At 39.8% G+C, this 22,622-nt stretch overlaps 2 protein-coding genes across 5 annotated transcripts in view; both read left to right on the top strand.

Annotated features, from left to right (window-relative positions):
• The window catches only part of LOC136387051 (zinc finger protein 615-like), a 40,442-nt gene that overhangs the window by 14,108 nt on the left and 3,712 nt on the right, over positions 1-22,622 (top strand). For 3 of the 4 annotated variants that reach the window (XR_010748067.1, XM_066358115.1, XM_066358112.1), the window contains exons 1-4: positions 10,835-10,959; positions 13,987-14,178; positions 15,046-15,172; positions 15,451-15,546. Coding sequence is in view for 3 of the 4 variants with exons in the window: in XM_066358115.1 (XP_066214212.1) it covers positions 14,164-14,178; positions 15,046-15,172; positions 15,451-15,546 (238 nt within the window). In the remaining variant the exon portion in view is untranslated. Of the gene's footprint in view, positions 1-10,834; positions 10,960-13,986; positions 14,179-15,045; positions 15,173-15,450; positions 15,547-22,622 lie in introns of those variants that run through there. The other variant, XM_066358113.1, reaches the window with a different exon arrangement.
• The window catches only part of LOC136387053 (zinc finger protein 432-like), an 80,608-nt gene continuing 68,820 nt past the window's right edge, over positions 10,835-22,622 (top strand). The window contains 1 exon segment of the mRNA XM_066358116.1: positions 10,835-10,959. The gene's annotated coding sequence lies outside the window, so the exon portion shown is untranslated.

Below are 22,622 nucleotides of genomic sequence, written 5' to 3'. Positions count from 1 at the left end.
TTCCCTACATGGCGGTCCCCAATGAGGCTTTGGGGAGCGAGGGAGCGCTGACGTATCACCTTCGAAGGGAGTATGGGAAATCGCCTGTGTTACTTCTAACACTTTAGATCCTCGTCGGCCAACGTAACAGGGTTATTTCTTCATGCTTTCAGGCGCCAAATCAGTTTGTGGAAGTATAAAGTTTATATTCCTAGCAGGCTGAAGAAAATTAGGTTAGTGTGCTCTTGTCCTTTGAAGTTTTCCGAATTGTTTTCGTTGATGGGAGGTTTGTCTCTCACATCACACAGTAGAAGTGGTGCAGTGGGGACCCCTGGAATTATGGTGGTTGGAGGAGTCATGTGGAAGTATTTCCAAGGTATTTCTGAGGAAGCAGGTGACTGCCTGTGGTTTGGGTGCTGTTGGGCAAATAAGCTTTACAAATGTTTTTTTTTTAATTTATTTAGTAAATTTAATGCAGTGACATTGATAAATCAGGGTACATATGTTGAAAGAAAACATCTCTAGATTATTTTGACATGTGATTGTGCTGTGTACCCCTCCCCCAAAGTTAAATTGACTTCTGTCACCTTCTATCTGGTGTTCTTGTGCCCCTCCCCTCCCCGAACCCCTCTCTCCTTTGCCCCCTCCCCTTTCCCCTCACCCCCCATCCCTGTTGCCATCACATTCTTGTTCATGTCTCTGAGTCTCATTTTTATGTCCCTTCTATGTATGGATTCATGTAGTTCTTAGTTTTTTTCTGATTTACTTATTTCACTCCGTATAATGTTATCAAGGTCCATCCATGTTATTGTAAATGATCCGATGTCATCATTTCTTATGGCTGAGTAGTATTCTATAGTATATATGTACCAAAGCTTTTTAATCCACTCATCCTCTGATGGACACTTGGGCTGTTTCCAGATCTTTGCTATTGTGAACAATGCTGCCACAAACATGGGGGTGCATTTCTCCTTTTGGAGCCATTCTATGGTGTCCCTGGGGTATATTCCTAAAAGTGGGATAGCTGGGTCAAAAGGCAGTTCGATTTTCAGTTTTTTGAGGAATCTCCATACTGTTTTCCACAGTGGCTGCACCAGTCTGCATTCCCACCAGCAGTGCAGGAGGGTTCCCTTTTCTCCACATCCTTGCCAGCACTTATTCTGTGTTGTTTTGTTGATGAGCGCCATTCTGGCTGGTGTGAGGTGATATCTCATTGTGGTTTTAATTTGCATTTCTCTAATGATTAGTGATGTTGAGCATTTTTTCATATGCCTATTGGTCATCTGTTTGTCCTCTTTGGAGAAGTGTCTGTTCATCTCTTTTGCCCATTTTTGGATTGGATTGTTTGTCTTCCTGGTGTTGAGATTTACAAGTTCTTTATAAATTTTGGTTATTAACCTCTTATCAGACATATTGTCAAATATGTTCTCCCATTGTGTAGTTTGTCTTTTTATTCTGTTCTTGTTGTCTTTAGCTGTGCAAAAGCTTTTTAGTTGGATATAGTCCCATTTGTTTATCCTCTCTTGTATTTCACTTCCCTGTGGAGATAAATCAGCAAATATATTGCTCCGAGAGATGTCGGAGAGATTACTGCCTATGTTTTCTTCTAAGATGCTTATGGTTTCACGGCCTACATTTAAGTCTTTTATCCATTTTGAGTTTATTTTTGTGAGTGGTGTAAGCTGGTGATCTAGTTTCATTTTTTTGCAGGTAGCTGTCCAATTTCCCAACACCATTTGTTAAAGAGTCTGTCTTTACTCCATTGTATTTCCTTACCTCCTTTGTCAAATATCAGTTGTTTATAGAACTTTGGGTTTATTTCTGGGTTCTCTGTTCTGTTCCATTGATCTATATGCCTGTTCTTATGCCAGTACCAGGCTGTTTTGAGTACAATGGCCTTGTAGTATAACTTGATATCAGGAAGTGTGATACCTCCCACTTTATTCTTCTTTTTTAAGATTGCTGAGGCTATTCGTGTTCTCTTTTGGTTCCATATAAATTTTTGGAATATGTGTTCTATATCTTTGAAGTATGTCATTGGTATTTTAATTGGTATTGCATTGAATTTATAGATTGCTTTCGGTAAAATAGACATTTTAATGATGTTTATTCTTCCTAACCATGAGCATGATGGTATATGCTTCCACTTGTTTGTATCTTCCTTGATTTCTTTTATCAATGTTTTGTAATTTTCCGAGTACAAGTCTTTAGTCTCCTTGGTTAAGTTTACTCCTAGGTACTTTATTTTTTTGGTTGTAATTGTGAAGGGGATTGTTTCCTTAACTTCTCTTTCTGACTGTTCATTGTTGGTGTATAAAAATGCCTCTGATTTCTGAGTATTGATTTTATATCCTGCCACTTTGCTGAATTCATTTATCAGGTCCAGTAGCTTTTTGACTGAGACTTTAGGATTTTCTATAAACAATATCATGTCATCCAAATAGTTTCCGGGGTCCAGCCCCCGGGGGGAATGCAGAGGTCCCACAGGAAGAGACGGTGTCGGCACGAATCGAGTGAGAGAACCGAATTCTTTTCTTTCTCTTTATTCTCTCGTTAGCATTTACTTCCATGCATCTCTGACAAATGCTGGCCTAGCTTTTTTTTTATGCACACACACTAAGTTACAATCACATGGTATTTTTTTTTTGCTATGGTTACATATTTCCAGATAACAGTTAATTCATATCTATAAGCTACAAATCAGGTGGTAAGTTATTCAAAGTACAGTTATACAATAACTTGAATAGCAATAACAATATTGGTACAAACTTCTAAAAGATTAGTACTAATTAATAACTCTACCTTACTGTTGTTGTGAGTCAAGGGCGCAGAGAGAGATAGCAGACGAAATTATCAAGGACTAGCAAAGGACCACCGCTTGCTCAGGCAAATGGTCCTGAGTTCATGCAGTGTCCTAATTTTTCTCACAAGACTTCAAAAGTTTTGCTTATTAAGAAATTGGCCTAGCCCTGGCCGGTTGGCTCAGCGGTAGAGCGTCAGCCTGGCGTGCGGGGGACCCGGGTTCGATTCCCGGCCAGGGCACATAGGAGAAGCTCCCATTTGCTTCTCCACCCCCCCTCCTTCCTCTCTGTCTCTCTCTTCCCCTCCCGCAGCCAAGGCTCCATTGGAGCAAAGATGGCCCGGGCGCTGGGGATGACTCCTTGGCCTCTGCCCCAGGCGCTAGAGTGGCTCTGGTCGAGATAGAGCGATGCCCCGGAGGGGAGGAGCATCGCCCCCTGGTGTGCGTGCTGGGTGGATCCCAGTCGGGCGCATGCGGGAGTCTGTCTGACTGTCTCTCCCCGTTTCCAGCTTCAAAAAAATACAAAAAGAAAAAAGAAATTTGCCTATCATCAAGAGTAACTTTTGCTTAAAGATATATAGAGTGCACCTGCAAGATAGCTTAGTAGCAACATAATATCAGAAGGCATTAATTGCTATTGCTGCTATGGATTCCACCACATTCCTCTCCTTATTCTTGGAAAATACAAAAATCTCATGAGAATGTTTTACTGAGAATAGCCCAACAACTGCCTTCTGTCACAAAACAAGTCTTTTAAGGAAACATTCTTTACTTGCCAACTGTGCTTCCATCCAAGGCCATACAACGGGCCACTCCACTCCACCTTACCTAAGATTCTAATGTCTAGTTAAACTTTATTCATTTACTATATTCATACACTAGTTAAGTTCTAACTTTACTCTTTCTAACATGATTAATAAGAAGAAATTCTCCTACGAACTTAACCCTTTATGACGGATATCATGGCCAGCCCCTTAAGTTTATGAGCCCAGTTCAAGGGGCTTACAGGCTTTTTTGTGGAACTTACACCTTCTGTCTCATTTCCAAAGAAATTACTATGAATCTACAGGGAAAGCACGGTACTATTATCTCTGTGCCATAAATAATAGCACACACCCAGAAAAGCAGGGACATAAGGCCTAATTAATTCAAAAGGTCAAAGGGGGAAGTATCGTTGTGCCTTTCCTTTGCGGTGACTTTGTCAACCCGCAGCCATTGGTCTTCACTGCGGTGATTCTATCAACCAGCAGTCATTGGTCTTCTTTTGCTGTGACTTTGTCAATTAGCAGTTGTGGATCTTCTCCTGCTGTGACCTAGTTAGCCAGCAGTCATTGATCGGCTCCCGACAAATAATGATAGTTTTACTTCTTCTTTTCCAACTTGAATGCCTTTTATTTCTTCTTCTTGTCTGATTGCTGTGGCTAGGACTTCCAGGCTATGTTAAATAAGAGTGGTGAAAGGGGACACCCCTGCCTTGTTTCTGATCTTAAGGGGATTGCTTTTAATTTTTGCCCATTGAGTATGATGTTGGCTGTGGGTTTGTCATAGATGGCTTTTATCATGTTGAGGTATGTTCCCTGTATTCCCACTTTGCTGAGAGTTTTGATCATGAATGGGTGCTGGATTTTATCAAATGCTTTTTCTACATCTATTGAAATTATCATATGGTTTTTCTCCTTCTTTTTGTTTATGTGATGAATCACATTGATTGATTTATGAATATTATACTATCCTTGCCTCCCCAGAATAAATCCCACTTGATCATGGTGTATGATTTTTTCCATATATTGTTGGATCCGGTTTGCTAATATATATATATATATATTTTTGTATTTTTCTGAAGCTGGAAATGGGGAGAGACAGTCAGACAGACTCCCGCATGCACCCGACCGGGATCCACCCGGCACGCCCACCAGGGGCAACACTCTGCCCACCAGGGGGCAATGCTCTGCCTCTCCGGGGCGTCGCTCTGCCCCGACCAGAGCCACTCCAGCGCCTGGGGCAGAGGCCAAGGAGCCATCACCAGCGCCCAGGCCATCCCTGCTCCAATGGAGCCTTGGCTGCGGGAGGGGAAGAGAGAGACAGAGAGGAAGGAGGGGGTGGCGGTGGAGAAGCAAATGGGCCCTTCTCCTATGAGCCCTGGCCGGGAATCAAACCCGGGTCCCCCGCACTCCAGGCCGACGCTCTACCGCTGAACCAACCGGCCAGGGCCCCGGTTTGCTAATATTTTGTTGAGGATTTTAGCATCTATATTCATTAGAGATATTGGCCTATAATTTTCTTTCTTTGTGTTGTCTTTGCCTGCTTTTGGAATCAGAATTATGCTCGCCTCATAAAACAAGCTTGGAAGTCTTCCTTCCTCTTGAATTTTTTGAAATAGTTTGAGAAGGATAGGAGTTAGTTCTTCTTTGAATATTTGGTAGAATTCGATTGTGAAGCCATCAGGCCCCGGACTTTTCTTTGTTGGGAGTTTTTTGATAACTGCTTCGATCTCATTTGTTGTAATCCATCTGTTTAGGTTTTCTGGTTCTTCCAGATTGATTTTTGGAAGATTGTATGTTTCACGGAATTTGTCCATTTCATCTAGGTTGTCTAGTTTTTTGGCATACAGTTCTTCATAGTATTTTCTTGCAATATCTTGTATTTCTGTTGTGTCAGTTATTTCTCCTCTCTCATTTCTAATTTTATTTATTTGAGTCCTCTCTTTTTCTTGGTGAGTCTAGTTAAAGGTTCATCAATCTTGTTTACCTTTTCAAATAACCAGCTCCTAGTTTCATTGATCCTCTGTATTGTTTCTTTAGCCTCTATGTCATTTATTTCTGCTCTGATCTTTATTATTTCCTTCCTTCTACTACATTTGGGCTTTACTTGCTGTTTTTTTTCTAATTCTTTTAGATGCAGGGTTAAGTTGTTTATTTGAGCTTTTTCTAGCTTCTTAAAGTGTGCCTGTAGTGCTATGAACTTCCCTCTCAGTACTGCTTTTGCTCTGTCCCATAAATTTTGTGTTGTTGTATGCTCATTGTCATTCGTTTCTAGGAATTTTTTTATTTCTTCTTTGATCTCATTCTTAATCCTTTCATTATTTAACAACCTGCTATTTAGTTTCCATGTGTTTGAGAATTTTTGGGCTTTTCTGTTGTGGTTCATTTCTTGTTTCATGCCACTGTGATCGGAGAAAGTGCTTGATATGATTTCAAGCTATGTGTATCTTTTGTTCTAAGGTGTGTGTCTTGTCGACAGCCCATGTATGGGTCCTGTTTTCTTATCAACGCAGCTACCCTATGTCTTTTGATTGGATCATTTAATCCATTTACGTTTAAGGTTATTATTGATATGTAGTTGTTTATTGCCATTTTCTTCTTTAAAGGTGTATTCCTTTTTTTGCTATATTCTTTTCCCACTTTGATCTGTTTACAACAGACCCCTTAACATTTCCTGCAGCATTGGTTTGATTGTAATGAATTCCTTGAGTTGTTTTTTGTCTGGGAAGCTTTTTATTTCTCCTTCAATTTTAAACGATAGCCTTGCTGGATAAAGTAGTCTTGGTTGTAGGTTCTTGTTCTGCATTACTTTGAATATTTCTTGCCATTCCCTTCTGGCCTCAAGTGTTTCTGTTGAGAAGTCAGAAGTCATCCTTATGGGGGCTCCTTTGTAGGTGATAACTTTTTTTCTCTTGCAGCTTTTAATATTTTCTCTTTATCGCTTAGCTTTGGTATTTTAATTATGATGTGTCTTGGTGTAGGTTTCTTTGGGTTTCTCTTTAATGGAGTCCTTTGTGCCTCTTGGACTTGTGAGAGTTTCTCTTGCATTAATTTAGATAAGTTTTCAGCTATGATATGATTGAACAAAGTCTCTATTCCTTGTTCTTTTTCTTCTTCTTCAGGAACCCCTATGATGTGGATGTTATTTCTCTTCATGTCACAGAGCTCTCTAAGGGTTTCCTCTGACTTTTTGAGTCTCTTTTCTTTTTTCTTCTCTGCTTTCATGCCTTCATTGCAGTTGTCCTCCAACTCGCTGATTCGATCCTCAGCTCTATCTATCCTGTTTTTAATTCCTTCCATTGTGGTCTTTATTTCTGATATTGTATTTGTCATCTCTGACTGATTCTTTTTTATACTTGCTATTTCTTTATTTAGGTGTTCATAATGACCATCCATTGTTGTTCTAAGATCCGTAAGCATCCTTACAATCATTATTTTGAACTCCGCATCTGGAAGTTTGATTATTTCCATATCACTCCGTTCATCTCCTGAAGGTGTCGTTTCTGGTTTCATTTGGATTGCACTTCTTTATCTTCTCATTGTCTGTTTTTGGGTTTTTTATTTGTAGAATTGGTTGAGTCTAGGCTTGGTGTTGTCTGTCTCCAGTTTTCAGTTATTTCTAGGTCTTGGGTTGGTATCAGCTGTTATCTGTAATCCACTTTTGGATTTGGGCAGCTTTGAAGTCTTGATTTGTTTGTTTTCTTAACAGGTGATAGTCTTTTTACTGATCTCAGCAGAGGGCTTCCTTGAAACTGTATCCAGGAATGCTGTGGGTGTAACCTGAGACTCTGAAGGCCTCTTTAGCCAATTAATCTCTCTAGGGGCAGGGTGTTTTCTCAGCTTCAGTAGGGGGAGTTGTATCTCAGATCTCCATGAAGACCTGAGTTACTGCCCCTCCTCTCCACTTCTTGTTTTCAGCTGTGTCTTGTTGCGCTGATTGGAGCTGGATAGATGTCCAGAGATCTCTGATCCGGAAGCAGTTCAGCTCTGTTTTGTGAAAGGTTCAGTCCCTCCCCCAGCTATGGCTGCCTCCAGCACAGATGAGTCAGTTTTTTTAGGTCGTCTCCTTCATTCCTTAGCCCCTCACAGTCTGTCCCTCTCTCTTTCCTATCTGCTTGGGAGATAAGCTGGTCTTTTCAACACACCTCGCTCTCTGGTCGCCAGGCAAGTGGCTGTGAGCAGTAGTTTCTGCTCTTTTCCTTTGTGTGAGATCCCCTCTGGGCTCTCAGCCTCACCCCCCACCCCCTCCGTTCCTGTAAGCAGGGGAGATTCAGGCGCTCCCTACCAGGTTTGTTGTGGCTTCTTCTTTGCTCCTTGGTTTTTGAGAGCTGTTCTTGTAGTTCAGAGTTGGTTTTTCATGCTGATTTTTCCTAAATTGATTTGTATTCCAGTTTGGTGGTGAGAGCTGGGCATCTGTGCGTCCGCCTACTCTGCTGCCATCTTTTCCTCAAGAGACTACAAATGTTTTTTAAGTTTGCTTGGTTATATTTTGCCTTGGCCTGGGCAGCACCTGTGTATACTTGGTGGAAGGTTGTGGTGTTTACCCTCAGGGTACCAGGTTGTAATTTGCAGAATCTATTTCTGCTTCGGAGGGCCCATTGTATGGCTAATGTTTGCTGGATGTTTCTCTCCCACCCCCATCCCCCATCCACCATTAGTGTCATGTTTATGATCCCATGCTCAAGGCAGTGACCTCAAGGTTTGGAACCTGGGTTTTCAGCCTCCCAGTTTGATGCCCTATCCACTGCATGACTACTTGTTCAGGCATATTTTTTAAGATTTTATTTATTTACTTTAGAGATAGGTGAGAGGGGGGAGTGAGAGGGGAGAGGAATGGAGAGAGAGAAGGAGGGAGGGAGAGGAGAAAGGTGGGGGAAGAAGCGGGAAGCATCACCTTGTAGTTGCACCTTACATGTGTCATGACTGGGCAAGGTTGGGGCTTCAAACCAGAGCCCTGAGCATTCCACGTTGAAGCCCTATCCACAGCACCACCACAGGTCAGGAATGATGAGGTTTATAAGAAATTTATTGATGCATTTGGGAACAGGTGGGCTGACTCCAAAATGGCGTCAGCCTCGAAAGCCTGGGGATTTAAGCTTTTGTAGGCGTAGTGAGCAAGGCTAGCAAGATTAATTTTGGTGGAGACTTTTGGGGCAGCAGATCACTTAATCAAAATTTGCCCCAGTGGCGATATAGGTGTAGGTGGTGAGGGGAGGTGGAAAATCCGTCAGTTTTTCTCAGGTGGAGAGGTAAGGAACCGCCCTGGTGCCAGATCTCTTGAACCAGGCTAGTAGAGGATTTTTTGGTCAGGGGCCTTAGACCCCAACCTAACAGGTGTAGAGGTACTTTTTGAAGGTAGAGAAAGAAACTAAGTTGTTCTAGAGCTAGTTATTTCTGAATTGTTAGGAAGATTTCTGTAAGGTGCAGAGGTTTTGTGCAGGTAGAAGAAACAAAAAACATAGAAGGACTGAGGAAGTAAACAGTTAAAAAAGGGACTGCTCTAAGACCCCAGATAAGCAGGAAGCTGTTAGCAAAGATTGAGATGAGCATCTCGATACACCTCAGGAGAAAAAAGAGGCTGGAATGTTAAGACACATCTCACCTTCTACTGCTAAAAGCTTGTACATTCTTTCAGGACAAAAATCTGCTTCCTCTTCTATTATTCTTCAGTAGTTCATGGTGCTGCTGTTTTTCAGAAAGTCACTGACCGGGATGTGCTGATCTGAGCACACTAGATGCACCAACCCTCCTGTCAGCAGATGCCCAGGGCGGCAGCCCCTAGTGCCTGTAGCTAACACTCCCTCCAGTCCCTCTCAGTTGAAGCTACGCTATCCACTGTGCCATCGCCTGGTCAGGCTTAAAAAGCCACTTTTACCTCTTTCTGTGGAGAGCCTGCGGTGCCTTTACGTCTCAGTCTGTGCAGGCGTCTGCTCATCGGCTTTGTATTTAGTTCCTGTGGCTTATTTGTCTATAGTACTATTATTGTACTTTATAATTAAATAATTTTAAGTCTCTTAATTGATAGAGAATGTCTTTGCATTTTGTTATTAAAGCTGTCTATAGCTGTTTGTCTAGGATTTTGAATGGAATTTTATTCTAAATTGCACTGATTGATTTTTTTAGAGGGAGAGCAGGACACAGAATAATTTGTTGATTAACTTATTTATGCATTCATTGGTTGCTTCTCACATGTGCCCTGACCGGTGATCGAACCTGCAATGTTAGCATATGGGGAAAACACTCTTAACCAACTGAGCTACTGAACCAGGGCTCAGATGAGTTTTTAAAGTTCTATATTCCACATCTGTAAGCATAAAAATAAAGACAGCTGTTAGTTTTCTTCCTGATGGTAGAGATTATGCATAGTGTGGCACTTTATAAATCCTTGTGAGAAACAGTGTCTTTACACTCTTCTACGGCAATACAGGGATCTCAAGGCACTTCAGCTTCATTTGCCACGTTCCAATGTATTTACATTTTTGTGGACCTTTATTTTATGTGTTTCGAACCTTAAATGCTATGATACTTACTTATGAGACAGACAGTGCTAACCTGGTGGGGTGAGTGACACCTTGGATGGGACTATTCATCTAATATGTTAAGGTTGCCGGTTTGATCCTTGCTCAAGGCACAATTGGAGTCAACTAATGAATGTATAAATGGGTTGAACAATAAATCCATGGTCCTCTCTCTCTCCACTATGGTATCTCTCTCTTTCTCTCTATCTCTTTCTCTCTTATTCTCAAATCCAAAACTTAATGCTGGACCACTGCTGTATCAGTGATCAAACCAGCCATGGCTTTAGGACCATAATTTGTATATATTATTTACATAGTAATTCTACAACTTACTGATATTTAGTAAGTTTACAGTTGTGACATCATCAGAAATCAGTTTTTATAAATTTTTATGACTTCATACATAATGGAATTGGATAGTGGTATTGTTATGTTTTGCAGACCATTTGTGTAATTTAAGTACAATTCTTTATTAGATACATAATGTGAAAATATTTTCTCACAATCTCTGTCTCTAGTCTTCACTTTCTTAAATGGTGATGCATCTCTGTCCCTTCCTTTCTGTCTCTCCCAGTCTGTCTTTCTGTTTGTCTCCCTTTCCTTCACTGAAATAAAAAAAAAAGGAAATGAATTTAGTTACATGGGTGGATGTACTTCTTTCTCACTATATAAGTGGAAATGTGCTTACTGAATGCATTTTCTCTGTTAAATAAGTAATTCCTGAATATAACTTTAGTTATCTTTCTTACTTTGCAGTTTACACTTTTTCTTATCTCAAGCAGTGACTGCACTCTTCAATACACAATAGGAAAGTGGGTTTGTCGTGGACATCTGTGTCCTTCCTGATGCCTCCTCATATTACTCACCTGCCACAGTGTCTGCGGTTACCAGTTTTTAGAAGGTAGAATCATAAAATATGATTCATCTAAAATTACTAATTTAGTGCCATAAAAATATTTATATATTCTTTTTAATTTTTAAAAGTTTAGAGAGAGAAAGACAGAAACATGAACTGATTTTTGTATGTACCCTGTCTGGGATTGAACTGGCAACCTTTTTGTACCAGAAGGCGGTGTAACCAACCAAGCTATCCCGACCAGTGGTATAGTATTGTTTAAAGACAAAAAAAGTATATTTAATATGGTTTATTTCTGCTATTAATTTCTTTTTTGTGTGAAACAGAGACAGAGAGAAGAAAAGATAGAAGAGAAAGGAAGAGAGAGAGATGAGAAGCATCACTTCTTTGTTGTGGCACCTTAGTTGTTCATTGACTGCTTTCTTATATGTGCCTTCACTGTGGGGCTACATCAGAGGGAGTGACCCCTTGCTCAATCATGCAACTTTGGTCTAAAGCCATAGAATAGAAACTTCAATCTAGTGACCTTTGGGAACAAGTTAGAAACCATGGTGTCATATCTATGAATCCACATGCAACCTAGCAACCCTGTGCTGAAGCTACTGACCTTGGAGTTTCAAACTTGGGTTCTCTGTGTCCTAGTCCGACACTATCCACTGAGCCATGGCCTGATCTGGTGTCCTTAGTTCTTCATATACATTGTTTGCCTAAGATTCCTGTCTCTCCTTCTCACTATTAGTTTCATACCTATTCAGTGCAGTTCTATGTGGGCTCACGCAAAGATTTTTTAGGGCTCCTTAGGTAGCTAGCCTATATAGCCTCTACAGACTCATCACTGACTGATGGCCTACCAGAACGGGGTTTCTCCACCAAACTGCCGGTTTCCTTCAACTGCTTTTCCCACTGAGTAATGTTATTCTTATGTGGTGGCGCTTTGTTATAAACGCGCCGATATTCACGTTGCACTTTATTTATGGATTTGAATTTAGCGAGCCACAGAACACACTGAACTTTCCTGTGTATGGTCCACATCTCGACTGGCATGGCCGTGGTCACCACTGTATACATGGTGCTACGTCATCATCTGTGCATGCGCACATGCTGCCACATCATCCTACAGAAACTGGGACGGGTTTTCTTTTATTTGGTACAGATTTTACATTTCTGTCGTCTTTTGTTGCTTTCCTTTAACCAGTCAAAAGTGCACCATGACTTTACAGACACACTGTATATATGTTTTGGTGTTTTCAAGTGAAAAGCTTTTGTTATAGTTGATTTCTTTCATTGAGTTGATAATGTTATATATAGGTTAGCCAGTATTGAAGCTGTATTTACACATATTGTATATGTATATATGTCCTGATGACATACTATATATCTAAAACAACATATATGTATATTGTATGTACGACTATGGTATGTATAAAATATGATATATTTTTGTATCAGAACAAGAAACAGATGTTGATCCACACAAGTAGCCAAATTAAGGAATCTTTATTTTGAAGCCAGCAACCGCACAGAGACCTAAGTCAGTCAAATTATGCAACCCAGAATTCAGTTGGAAGTCACCTTTTAAGACAAACTTAAACACTGATCGGGGAATAAGGAATAGGGGAAGCCTAGCAGTAAAACAAAGCCTGGAACAAGCTCATTTACAGTGCTGATCTATAGGATTAATTCAGGGACAAATATTCTGGAAACCCCTGCATTCTCTTGATGGTTGTACGAGCTGTGACCAGGAGTGAAACCCACAACCCTGGCTTTTCTGCACAGTGCTCTGACACACTTAGTTATCCAGGTAGCTTTGCATGAGGTTTTTAAAATTTTTTCCATTGATTTGAGAGAAGCATCTTGTCATTGTTCTACTTAGTCTTTTCATTTTAGTTGTGCACTCATTCATTGCTTGTCCTTCCGATATGGCAAGGTTGTGGGTTTGATCCTCGCTCAGGGCACATACTGGAGTCAAATAATGAATGCATAAATGGGTGTAACATCAGATCTGTGGTTCTTTCTCTTCAATATCTCTCTTTCTCTCTGTCCCCCTCCCCCAAATGTATCTATAAAATATTAGGCTCAGACCTGTGGTGGCACAGTGGGTAAAGCATCAACCTGGAATGCTGAGGTCGCTGGTTCAAAAGCCTGGGTTTGCCCAGTCAAGGCACATATGGAAGATAATGCTCTCTGCCCCACCTCTCCCTTCTCACTCTCTCTCAGTCCCTTCTCACTCTCTCTCACTCTCTTTGTCTCTATTCTATAAAATGATTAAGTAAATAAACAAATAATTTAAAATATTTTTTTTAAAAAATCAGGTTCTGGCAGATTAGCTAAATTGGTTAAGAGTTTTGTTATAAAATGACTAAATTACAGAATCAATCCTATGCCAGGGTACACACAGAAAGCCAACACTGAGTTCATGACTGAATAAAAAACATGTAAAATCTTTTCTCCCCCTTCTTTTTCTCTCAATTTCTCTGTCTGTCTCTATAGAAAAAAGCCCTGACTAGAGACCTTGATTGGTTGGAGCATCATCCTGGAGCGCAAAGGTTGCCGGTTTGATTCCCCAGTCAGGGCACATCCAGGAGCAGCTCTATGTTCTTGTCTCTGCCCTCCTGGCTTTCTCAAAAAAATAATAATAATAAAAGAAAAAAAACACTGATGATGTGCCTAGTGCATTATTTTCTCCCTGAAATGAGTGCAGTTACGGGGTGTTCAAAATCGTTTGAAGAGGAATCCGAGCACATGTGGTTTAAGGAAAACAGTGCCCAGATCCCCTCCTTCCATGTGGTCAGCTTTGTATGAGTGATTTTCCTGAGACTCCCCGGCCCCTGAGGATGGTGCAGGGCTGGCTGTCATAGCCCGGGGCTCCTTTGACAGTCACCCCACTTAAACTCCACAGGATAAGAGGGTCCTCCACCACAGTTGCAAGCTGAGGCTTTATTGGCCAGAAGGATAAACTTCAGGGACACGATGCAAAGGGACACTAGCGATACTGTGGTCACTGTGTGAGGGTGAGTGCATCTGGGCCCAGAGGAAATGTACCAGTCTCTGAATTTTCTCCTCAATCCACAGGTCCTGACTTCCCGGTGCTATAGCGTCACGAGGAGCAGGAAGACGTTGTAGAATTGGGTATCAGCATCTCTGGTAACACCTGAGTGAAGACAGTTTCTGAGCTGAAATTTAGAGCAGACTGACAACACGCCACACACACCCTCTTTATTTCCAGCTTTTTTCCAACAATAGAAGAAAATGATTCTGTCTCAGGTGACTTCGCCTTCTTTTTTTTTTTTTTTTTTTTTTGAGAAAAAGTGGGGGGGAGCAAGATAGACAGGAAGGGAGAGAGATGAGAATCATCCACTTGTAGTTGAGACACTTTAGTTGTTCATTGATAACTTCTCATAATTACTTTGTCTATGAGTTGGGCTTAAAGCAAGTCAGTTACCTTCTGCTCAAGTCATTAATGTGAAGCTTAAGCCAGGGACTTTTTGCTTTACGCCTGTGACCTTTAGGCTCAATCCAGCAGCCATGGGGTCATTTCAATGATCGTACTCACACGCCAGCAACACCACAGCAAAGCTGGCGAACGATGGTGCTCAAACCAGAGACCTGAGAGTTTCGAACCTGGATCCTCAGGTCTTGGGTTGTTATTCTATCCACTTTGTCACTGCCTGGGTAGGCATTTGTGTTTATTTTAAATTTTCTTCTTCAATATGCATTTGTAGAACAGTATGAAAAACTACTTCAGTTAATCTGAGAAATACTGAACTATATTTTAGTACAATTTCTCTTTCACATTGCATAGTCTTGTGATCAGATGAAAGCATAGATGACTAAATGCACAATTGCAGACCACACAGTGGGGCAAAAGTATATTTGCAGTTGTTATTATGTGTAAAACAGAGTTTATTCTTGTATGATTGTTTCTGATTGTATTTTTTGTAGACACAAAAGTAAACCTAATTTTGCCCCAACTTGTATTTTAGTAGGTATGTGATTATTCAGTTTCATAATAAAATAGAACTTCTTTTGCTCTATACATGTATTAGATAAAGTGAAATTGGACAAAAACTAACATTTCTTTTGCATCATCAAATGCATATCACACCACTAAATAGCACGCTGCTGTTACAGGGATGCCTGACATTTCACGATGTGGCTGTTAACTTCACACGGAAAGAGTGGCGGCTCCTGGACCCCGATCAGAAAGACCTGTTCCGGGACGTGATGTTGGAGATCTTCAGCCACCTGGTGTCAGTGGGTGAGGACAGCTTCCCTGTGTCACTGAGAAGGTGCTGTTAGTGGCTTTTCCCCCCTAAGTTGCCTAACTGTTCTGAATAACTACAGTTCTCTGAGAAGAACCTCAGATCCTTCCATTACCTTAGACAAGAAGGTATAATATTCTGCCTCCTGAGACAACAGGCTTTATGTTACAGATGCGAAGCATGTTCCATTCTTAAAACGTAACCTTCTTCCTCTTGACCCACCCCAGCCCAGTTCAGTAAGTTTAAGTCTTGTGTCATTTTTCCCTCTGAGCAGGGTATCAATCCAGCAAACCAAATGTGCTTTCCAAGTTGGAGCGAGGGGAAGAACCGTGGACAGTAGGTGATGAACCACACCATCTGCTCTGTCCAGGTGAGTGGGTGACAACTAGCCAGTAAGTCGGGGGGCTGAATGGCAGGAAGTCATATTCTAGTCAGAGAACACATCAGACCTGTATCATTGGATAAAGAAACCAAACCACCCCTTTACATATGTTTTTATTTCTAGAAATTTAGAGGGAAACATACACTTTTTTTCTCATTGAGTAATGACACCTATTGGTTTCATCTACATCATAGTTTTGTTTGTGTGCTTTTATTCTAGCATTCTCAGATTTTACTCTCTGTCTTGGCCACAGAGTCTCAGCCTATGTTACCCCCTCCGTTTCTGAGAAATTCCATTTTCTGCGCTTCTTTGGAAAGATAGAATTATGAATTCGTCAGTTTTCTTTCTATTCAGCCTTTGTGCCCTGTTTGGAAATAGTGATTTTCTACCATAAAATCCATCCACACGATGGGTACTGTCTTGCCATGAGAGTCTGGTTTTCATCATGCATTCATTTGTTCTTCGCCTCCCTTCTCTCCAGCTTTTTTCATACTCAGTTCTCATCATTGTTAAATGTTTCCTCTATTCAGGACGTTGAACCTATATCGGTACTTTGAACTGGACTCCCAGACTGACGTCTCCCCCAGTGTTGTCTAATGTGCGCTTCCTTCCTGTGTATCCTACTCGTTGTTATGACAGCTGACCTCTGACTTCCTATTCTGTGTGAGAGCAAGAATCATCTTCTTTCCATTCTTTGTAAAATTTAGAATTGTGCGCTAGACATTTTAAATTACATCTGTCTTAGCATCACCAGTGATGTTTGCTACTTTGTGCGCTCTCTTTTTGTTTTGTTTTACTCACTTATTTTTTTCTATGTAGCTCTCTTAAAGACCTCTATTGCTTCATTTAATGAACAGGAATAGATCTTGTTACCATGCAGCACGAGTTCCAGCTCAAACTAGTTGTCAACTTACGAGTGCTTCACGTGCGATCCTTCCCAGTTTTCCTAAATCAGATTTTCTTTCTTGGTAGATGTTATCGCTGCCTTTCTTTTTCCAAAGCTTCTGATTTTACATCATATACCTAGTGGTTTTATTTAGATTTAATTCACATACTAATCAGTTTAGCCACTTAAATAAATAGCTAATATGTTTTTAGGTTATTCCTTTAGTCATACAACCATCAGGTAATAATTTTGGAACATTTTATGTGTACACATTTTCATAGTGTTTTTTATACTCAACTCTGTAGCAGCTTTCAAAATTGTAAAGAGTGAATTCTCTGAGTGTATTCTTGTCTTCCTAGGTTATTTTGAGGTTGGCCGGTTTTCTTAGTGGTAGAGCGTGGCTTTGGTGTGTGGAAGTCCCAGGTTTCATTCTCATTCTGAGCACAGAAGAGAAGTGCCCATCTGCTTCTCCAACCTTCCTTCTCTTCTTCTTCTCTATCTCTCTTTTCCCCTCCTGCAGCCAAAGCTTCATTGTAGCATGTGGGTGCAGGTGCTGAGGACGGCTTCTTGGTCACTGCATCAGGTACTAGAATGGCTTCAGTTGCAATGGAGCAACGCCCCAGATGGGCAGAGCATTGCTTCTTGGTGGGCTTTCCAGGTAGATCTTGGTTGCTGGAGTTTGTCTCTTTGCCTCCCCGATTCTCACTTCAGAAAAGTACAAAAGAAAATAATACAGGTCATTTTGACATCCGAATTTTTCCATTTCTATTTGAATTTTAATATCTGCCTGTCAATTTCTGCAAAACTAACCAGCTAGTGTTTCAACAGTGATTACATTGAGTCTGTCTCATTGGTTAGTACTTTTGTCTACAACATACTCTTCATACTAATCCAGGATTATTACATGTTCTTTTGTTTTAATTAGGTCTTTGATTTCTTCCAAGAACATTTTCTAAGACTTAGAATAAATCTAGTGCCAGGTTCACCAGCACTGCAAAAGTGGGTGGTTTTTATTTGCTAGTATTTTGTTTAGTATTTTAGCATCTGTATTCATTAGAGATATTGGTCTGTAGTTTTCTTTTTTTGTGCCATCCTTGCCTGGTTTTGGTATGAGGGTTATGTTGGCTTCGTAAAATGTGTTTGGAAGTATTGCTTCTTCTTCAATTTTTTGGAAGACTTTGAGTAGAATAGGAACCAAGTCTTCTTTGAATGTTTGATAAAATTCGTTGGTATAGCCGTCAGGGCCTGGACTTTTATTTTTGGGGAGGTTTTTAATGGTTTTTTCTATTTCTTCTCTACTGATAGGTCTGTTTAGGCTTTCTGCTTCTTCTTGACTCAGTCTAGGAAGGTTGTATTTTTCTAGGAATTTATCCATTTCTTCTAGGTTGTTGAATTTAGTAGTATAAAGTTTTTCATAGTATTCTACAATAATTCTTTGTATATCTACGGTGTCCGTGGTGATTTCTCCTCTTTCATTTTGGATTTTGTTTATATGAGTTCTTTCTCTTTTTTCCTTGGTAAGTCTTGCCAAGGGTTTGTCAATTTTGTTGATCTTTTCAAAGAACCAGCTCCTTGTTCTATTAATTTTTTCTATAGTTTTTCTTTTCTCTAATTCATTTATTTCTGCTCTGATTTTTATTATCTCCTTTCTTTGGCTGGTTTTGCGTTGTCTTTGTTCTTCTTTTTCTAGTTCCTTAAGGTGTGAAGTTAAGTGGTTCACTTGGGCTCTCTCTTGTTTGTTCATATATGCCTGAAGTGATATGAACTTCCCTCTTATCACTGCTTTTGCTGCATCCCATAGATTCTGATATGTCGTATTGTCATTTTCATTAGTCTGTATATATCTTTTGATCTCTGCACTTATTTCTTCTTTGACCCATTCATTTTTTAAAAGTATGTTGTTTAGTTTCCACATTTTTGTGGGATTTTTTTCCTCTTTTTTGCAGTTGAATTCTAGTTTCAAGGCTTTATGATCAGAAAATATGCTTGGTACAACTTCAATTTTTCTGAATTTGCTAATGTTGTTTTTGTGGCCCAACATATGGTCAATTCTTGAGAATGATCCATGTACACTGGAGAAAAATGTATACTCAGTCACTTTGGGATGAAATGTCCTGTAGATGTCTATCATATCCAGGTGCTCTAGTGTTTTGTTTAAGGCCACTATGTCTTTGTTGATTCTCTGTTTGGATGACCGATCTAGAGCCGTCAGCGGTGTATTGAGGTCTCCAAGTATGATTGTATTTTTATCAGTTTCTGTTTTAAGATCAATAAGTAGCTGTCTTATATATTTTGGTGCTCCTTGGTTTGTTGCATATATATTAAGAATTGTTATGTCTTCTTGATTCAGTGTCCCCTTAGCCATTATGAAATGGCCATTTTTGTCTCTGAGTACTTTTCCTGTCTTGTAGTCAGCATTATCCGATATGAGTATTGCTACACCTGCTTTTTTTTGGATGTTATTTGCTTGGAGTATTGTTTTCCAGCCTTTCACTTTGAATTTGTTTTTATCCTTGTTACTTAGATGAGTTTCCTGTAGGCAGCATACAGTTGGATTTTCTTTTTTAATCCATTCTGCTACTCTGTGCCTTTTTATTGGTGAGTTTAATCCGTTTACATTTAGTGTAATTATTGATACTTGTGAGTTCCCTATTGCCATTTTATATCTTGCTTTCTGTTAGTTTTGTGTCTTGTTTGATCCTTCTCTTTTGTTTTTCTATCTTTTGTTTTTATTTGGTTGTATTCCATACATCTTTCCACTGTTGCTATCTTTTTTATCTCATGTGCTTCTGTGGTGGTTTTTTCAATGGTGGTTACCTTTGAATAATGAAAATGGTCCCTACCCTGTTCATTGTAGCGAACTATTTTGTGAGTACTTTTGCACTCCATCGTCCTTTGCTACTGTTAATCTCCATCTTCTCCCCCTCTTTCTTTTTGTTGTTGTCACAGTTTAAATTTGGTTTTATTGTGTTCTTCTTGGAGCTTTTACTTGTGGCTCTGTTTTTTTTTGTTCTTTGTATCTGATTGGAGAACCCCCTTTAGTAATTCCTGGAGTGGGGGTTTTCTGATGATAAATTCCCTCATCTTTTCTGTATCTGTGAATGTTTTTATTTCTCCTTCATATTTGAAGGATAGCTTTGATGGGTATAGTATTCGTGGCTGAAAGTTCCTCTCTTTCAGGACTTTAAATATTGGGGTCCACTCTCTTCTAGCTTGTAGAGTTTCTGCTGAGAAATCTGATGATAATCTAATGGGCCTTCCTTTATATGTTGTATTCTTCTTTTCCCTGGCTGCCTTGAGAATTTTTTCTTTGCTGTTGGTTTGTGTCAATTTCATTATGATATGCCTTGGAGTAGGTTTGTTGGGGTTAAGAAAACTTGGAGTTCTGTTTGCTTCTTGAACTTGAGGCTTTAGTTCTTTCCACAGGCTTGGGAAGTTCTCATCTATTATTTGTTTGAGTATGTTCTCCATTCCATTTTCTCTCTCTTCTCCCTCTGATATACCTATTATTCTTATGTTATTCTTTTTGATGGAGTCAGATAATTCTTGTAGGGCTATCTCATTTTTTTTAATTTTTGAGTCTCTTTCTTCTTCTCTCTGTTGTGCCTCAAGTTGCTTGTCTTCTATTTCACTAATCCTCTCTTCTATCTGACCTGTTCTGTTAGCTAAGCTTGTTACTTCGTTTTTCAGCTCGTGAATTGAGTTTTTCATCTCTGTTTGATTTGTTTTTATAGTTTCAATTTCCTTGGACATATATTCTTTGTGTTCATTGAGTTGTTTTCTGAGCTCCCTAAATTGCCTTTCTGTGTTTTCTTGTATATCTCGGAGGATTTTTAGGATTTCTATCTTGAATTCTCTGTCATTTAGCTCCAAGGTTTCCAATATATTAAATTTTTTCTCCATAGATTTTTCCTCATCTAGCTGTGTTACCTCTCTTTCTTTTGTATCCATGATATTCGATTTTCTCTTCCTTAATGGCATCTGAGGGTGGTTTTGTTGATAGTATTAATGAGATTTAATAAAGAATAAAAAGTTTAAAAAAAATAATAAAAAAAAATCAAAAAGAGTTGTTTTTTTAAAAAAAAAATTAATAATGAAATAAAGAAAAATAAAATAAAATAAAAATTTAAAAAAAAAAAAAAAAAAAAAAAGGAAATTATTCCCCCCCTCCTTTTTTCCTCTCCTCTCCTCTCCCCTCTTTCTTGATAAAATCTTGTGGTGGACTGTGAATTATAACAAACAATGCCTGTGATGGAGGGCCTAAATTGGGGAAAAGTAATAAAGGGGCAAAAAAAAAAAAAAAGAAAGAAAAAAGAAAAAAAAGAGCGTATGGACCCACAAAAAGCAAATAAGGAAAAAATTTGGGTCAAGAATAAAATGATTTGCTTTTAGGTGTTGGTTGTCTAAGAGTTATGATGAGAGGATTAAGAGGAAAACGGAAAAATGGGTGGACAAATTAAAAAATTACTATTGTATTTAGTGGAACAAGAACTAGATAATATGGAGAGCCAGGGATGGGAGCACTGCTAGTGAGTTAAAAAGGTGAAGTAAAAAACCCCCAAAATGCCACAAACATAAGTTTGAGTCCCAGATAAGATAATTTGTTTGTTATTGAGGTTTGAATGAGAGGAGATGTAAAGGAGAAAGGAAGAAACTAATATAGAGGGAGAAAAGAAAGAGAGAGAGAGAAAAAAAAGAGGGAACCACTAAAAGAAGAAAAAAGAAAGGAGAGAGAGAGAGAGAGAGAGTTAAGGGTTTTGGAGTGCAACCCTCATAGAGAGAAAGGAAGAGAAGAGAAAAGATAATGGGAGATGTAACACTTATGGGTAGTGTAGTTCAAGGAGAGGAGAGAGTAAGACCGGTAGAGAGTTAATCGGCCAAATTGGAGGAGGAAAAAGAAAGTATCAAGAATGAAGATAAGAGAAACAAATGAACAAATATAATAAAATGGGATAGGTTATAAAGTCTGCAGATTATTCTTGATTTTGAGAGGTTATCTTCTTGCTTTTTCTTTTCTCTCCCTCTTCCTGGTCGGTGACTCTGTACCCCGGGTTTTGCCCCTTTGCCACGCTCAGGTGGAGGTTTGCAGTTGATAAGTCTCTATGGCAATGTCATGTATTGTGCTTTAGTCTCGTTGGCAGTCGAGGCTATTAGCATTTATAGGCTCTGACAGTGAGAGAGTCCGTGTTTTCTTTCCTAGAGGACAGTTGTTGGGCCTGAAGGTAAACCTGCATTCTTTGGTCCTTCTGGTAACTAGGTGCATCCTGAGGCCATGTAGGAACCCTGGTCTTAGTCTGCTCAGTAGCATGCATTCAGCCTTTTTTGAAATGTTTTTTTATGCAGAATAAAAGACATTCTTTCCACTTCTAAAATTATGAAGTGCCGCGGACCAGCGCAGCTCCAAATAACGGTGCGGAATTGAGGAAACACACTTGTGAAAACAAAACCGATGGGACCAAGAGGACTCTTCAAACTGCCCGGCAGTATCTGAGTGCCTCACAGCCCCAGTTGGCTTTATTATATAGACCTATGCAGATCAAGGACCCTGATACAAAGTTGCATATCAAAGGCTAAGACAGGAACTTTCCCAAGGCAAAAACAGGATACATTAGTGAAATTTACAAACATCTGAAACAAACAAAGAGTCAGAGGAAGGGCATGTATATTGCTTCCTGCAACCCAAGGAAGGAAGTGGAGTGGGTGCAGATACTCAGCATCAAAGCCAACTCTGGAGATGGAGGGAGGAGAACTTAGCCCCCTGCCAAGACTCGAATCTATGATGGCTTTTTGCCATTAACGGTCCACAACAATGAAGGTTTTACAAATTGAAGTGTCAGGAACAAAATTCACCTTGTCTTCACTAAGCCCAGTACAAAGACCAGTCTCCTAACATTTCGTGTCCTGCAATCTCATTTGTTCTTGTCATACTAGCATACTCTGTATTCTGGTTGCATCCAGGTTTGTTCTGAATTTAGCCTTGGAATCCACATGGCTGCTGGTAGTTGGGCTGGCTCTATTATTTTTTAGGATCCCATGGCTGGTTGTAGAATTTGTGAATGAATGAGGTGGCCACATTTTCCCAGTAAGAGCATAGCCATGGGAAGGCATTTCTTTTCCCAAGTACCATCCTGAGGATATGTTAAAATCCTATAGAAAGTCCCTTCACTAGCATAATCTC

Source organism: Saccopteryx leptura, unplaced genomic scaffold (assembly GCF_036850995.1).
Source record: "Saccopteryx leptura isolate mSacLep1 unplaced genomic scaffold, mSacLep1_pri_phased_curated manual_scaffold_56, whole genome shotgun sequence".
NCBI classification, from domain to species: Eukaryota; Metazoa; Chordata; class Mammalia; order Chiroptera; family Emballonuridae; genus Saccopteryx; species Saccopteryx leptura.
This window is presented reverse-complemented; position numbering and strand designations above follow the sequence as displayed.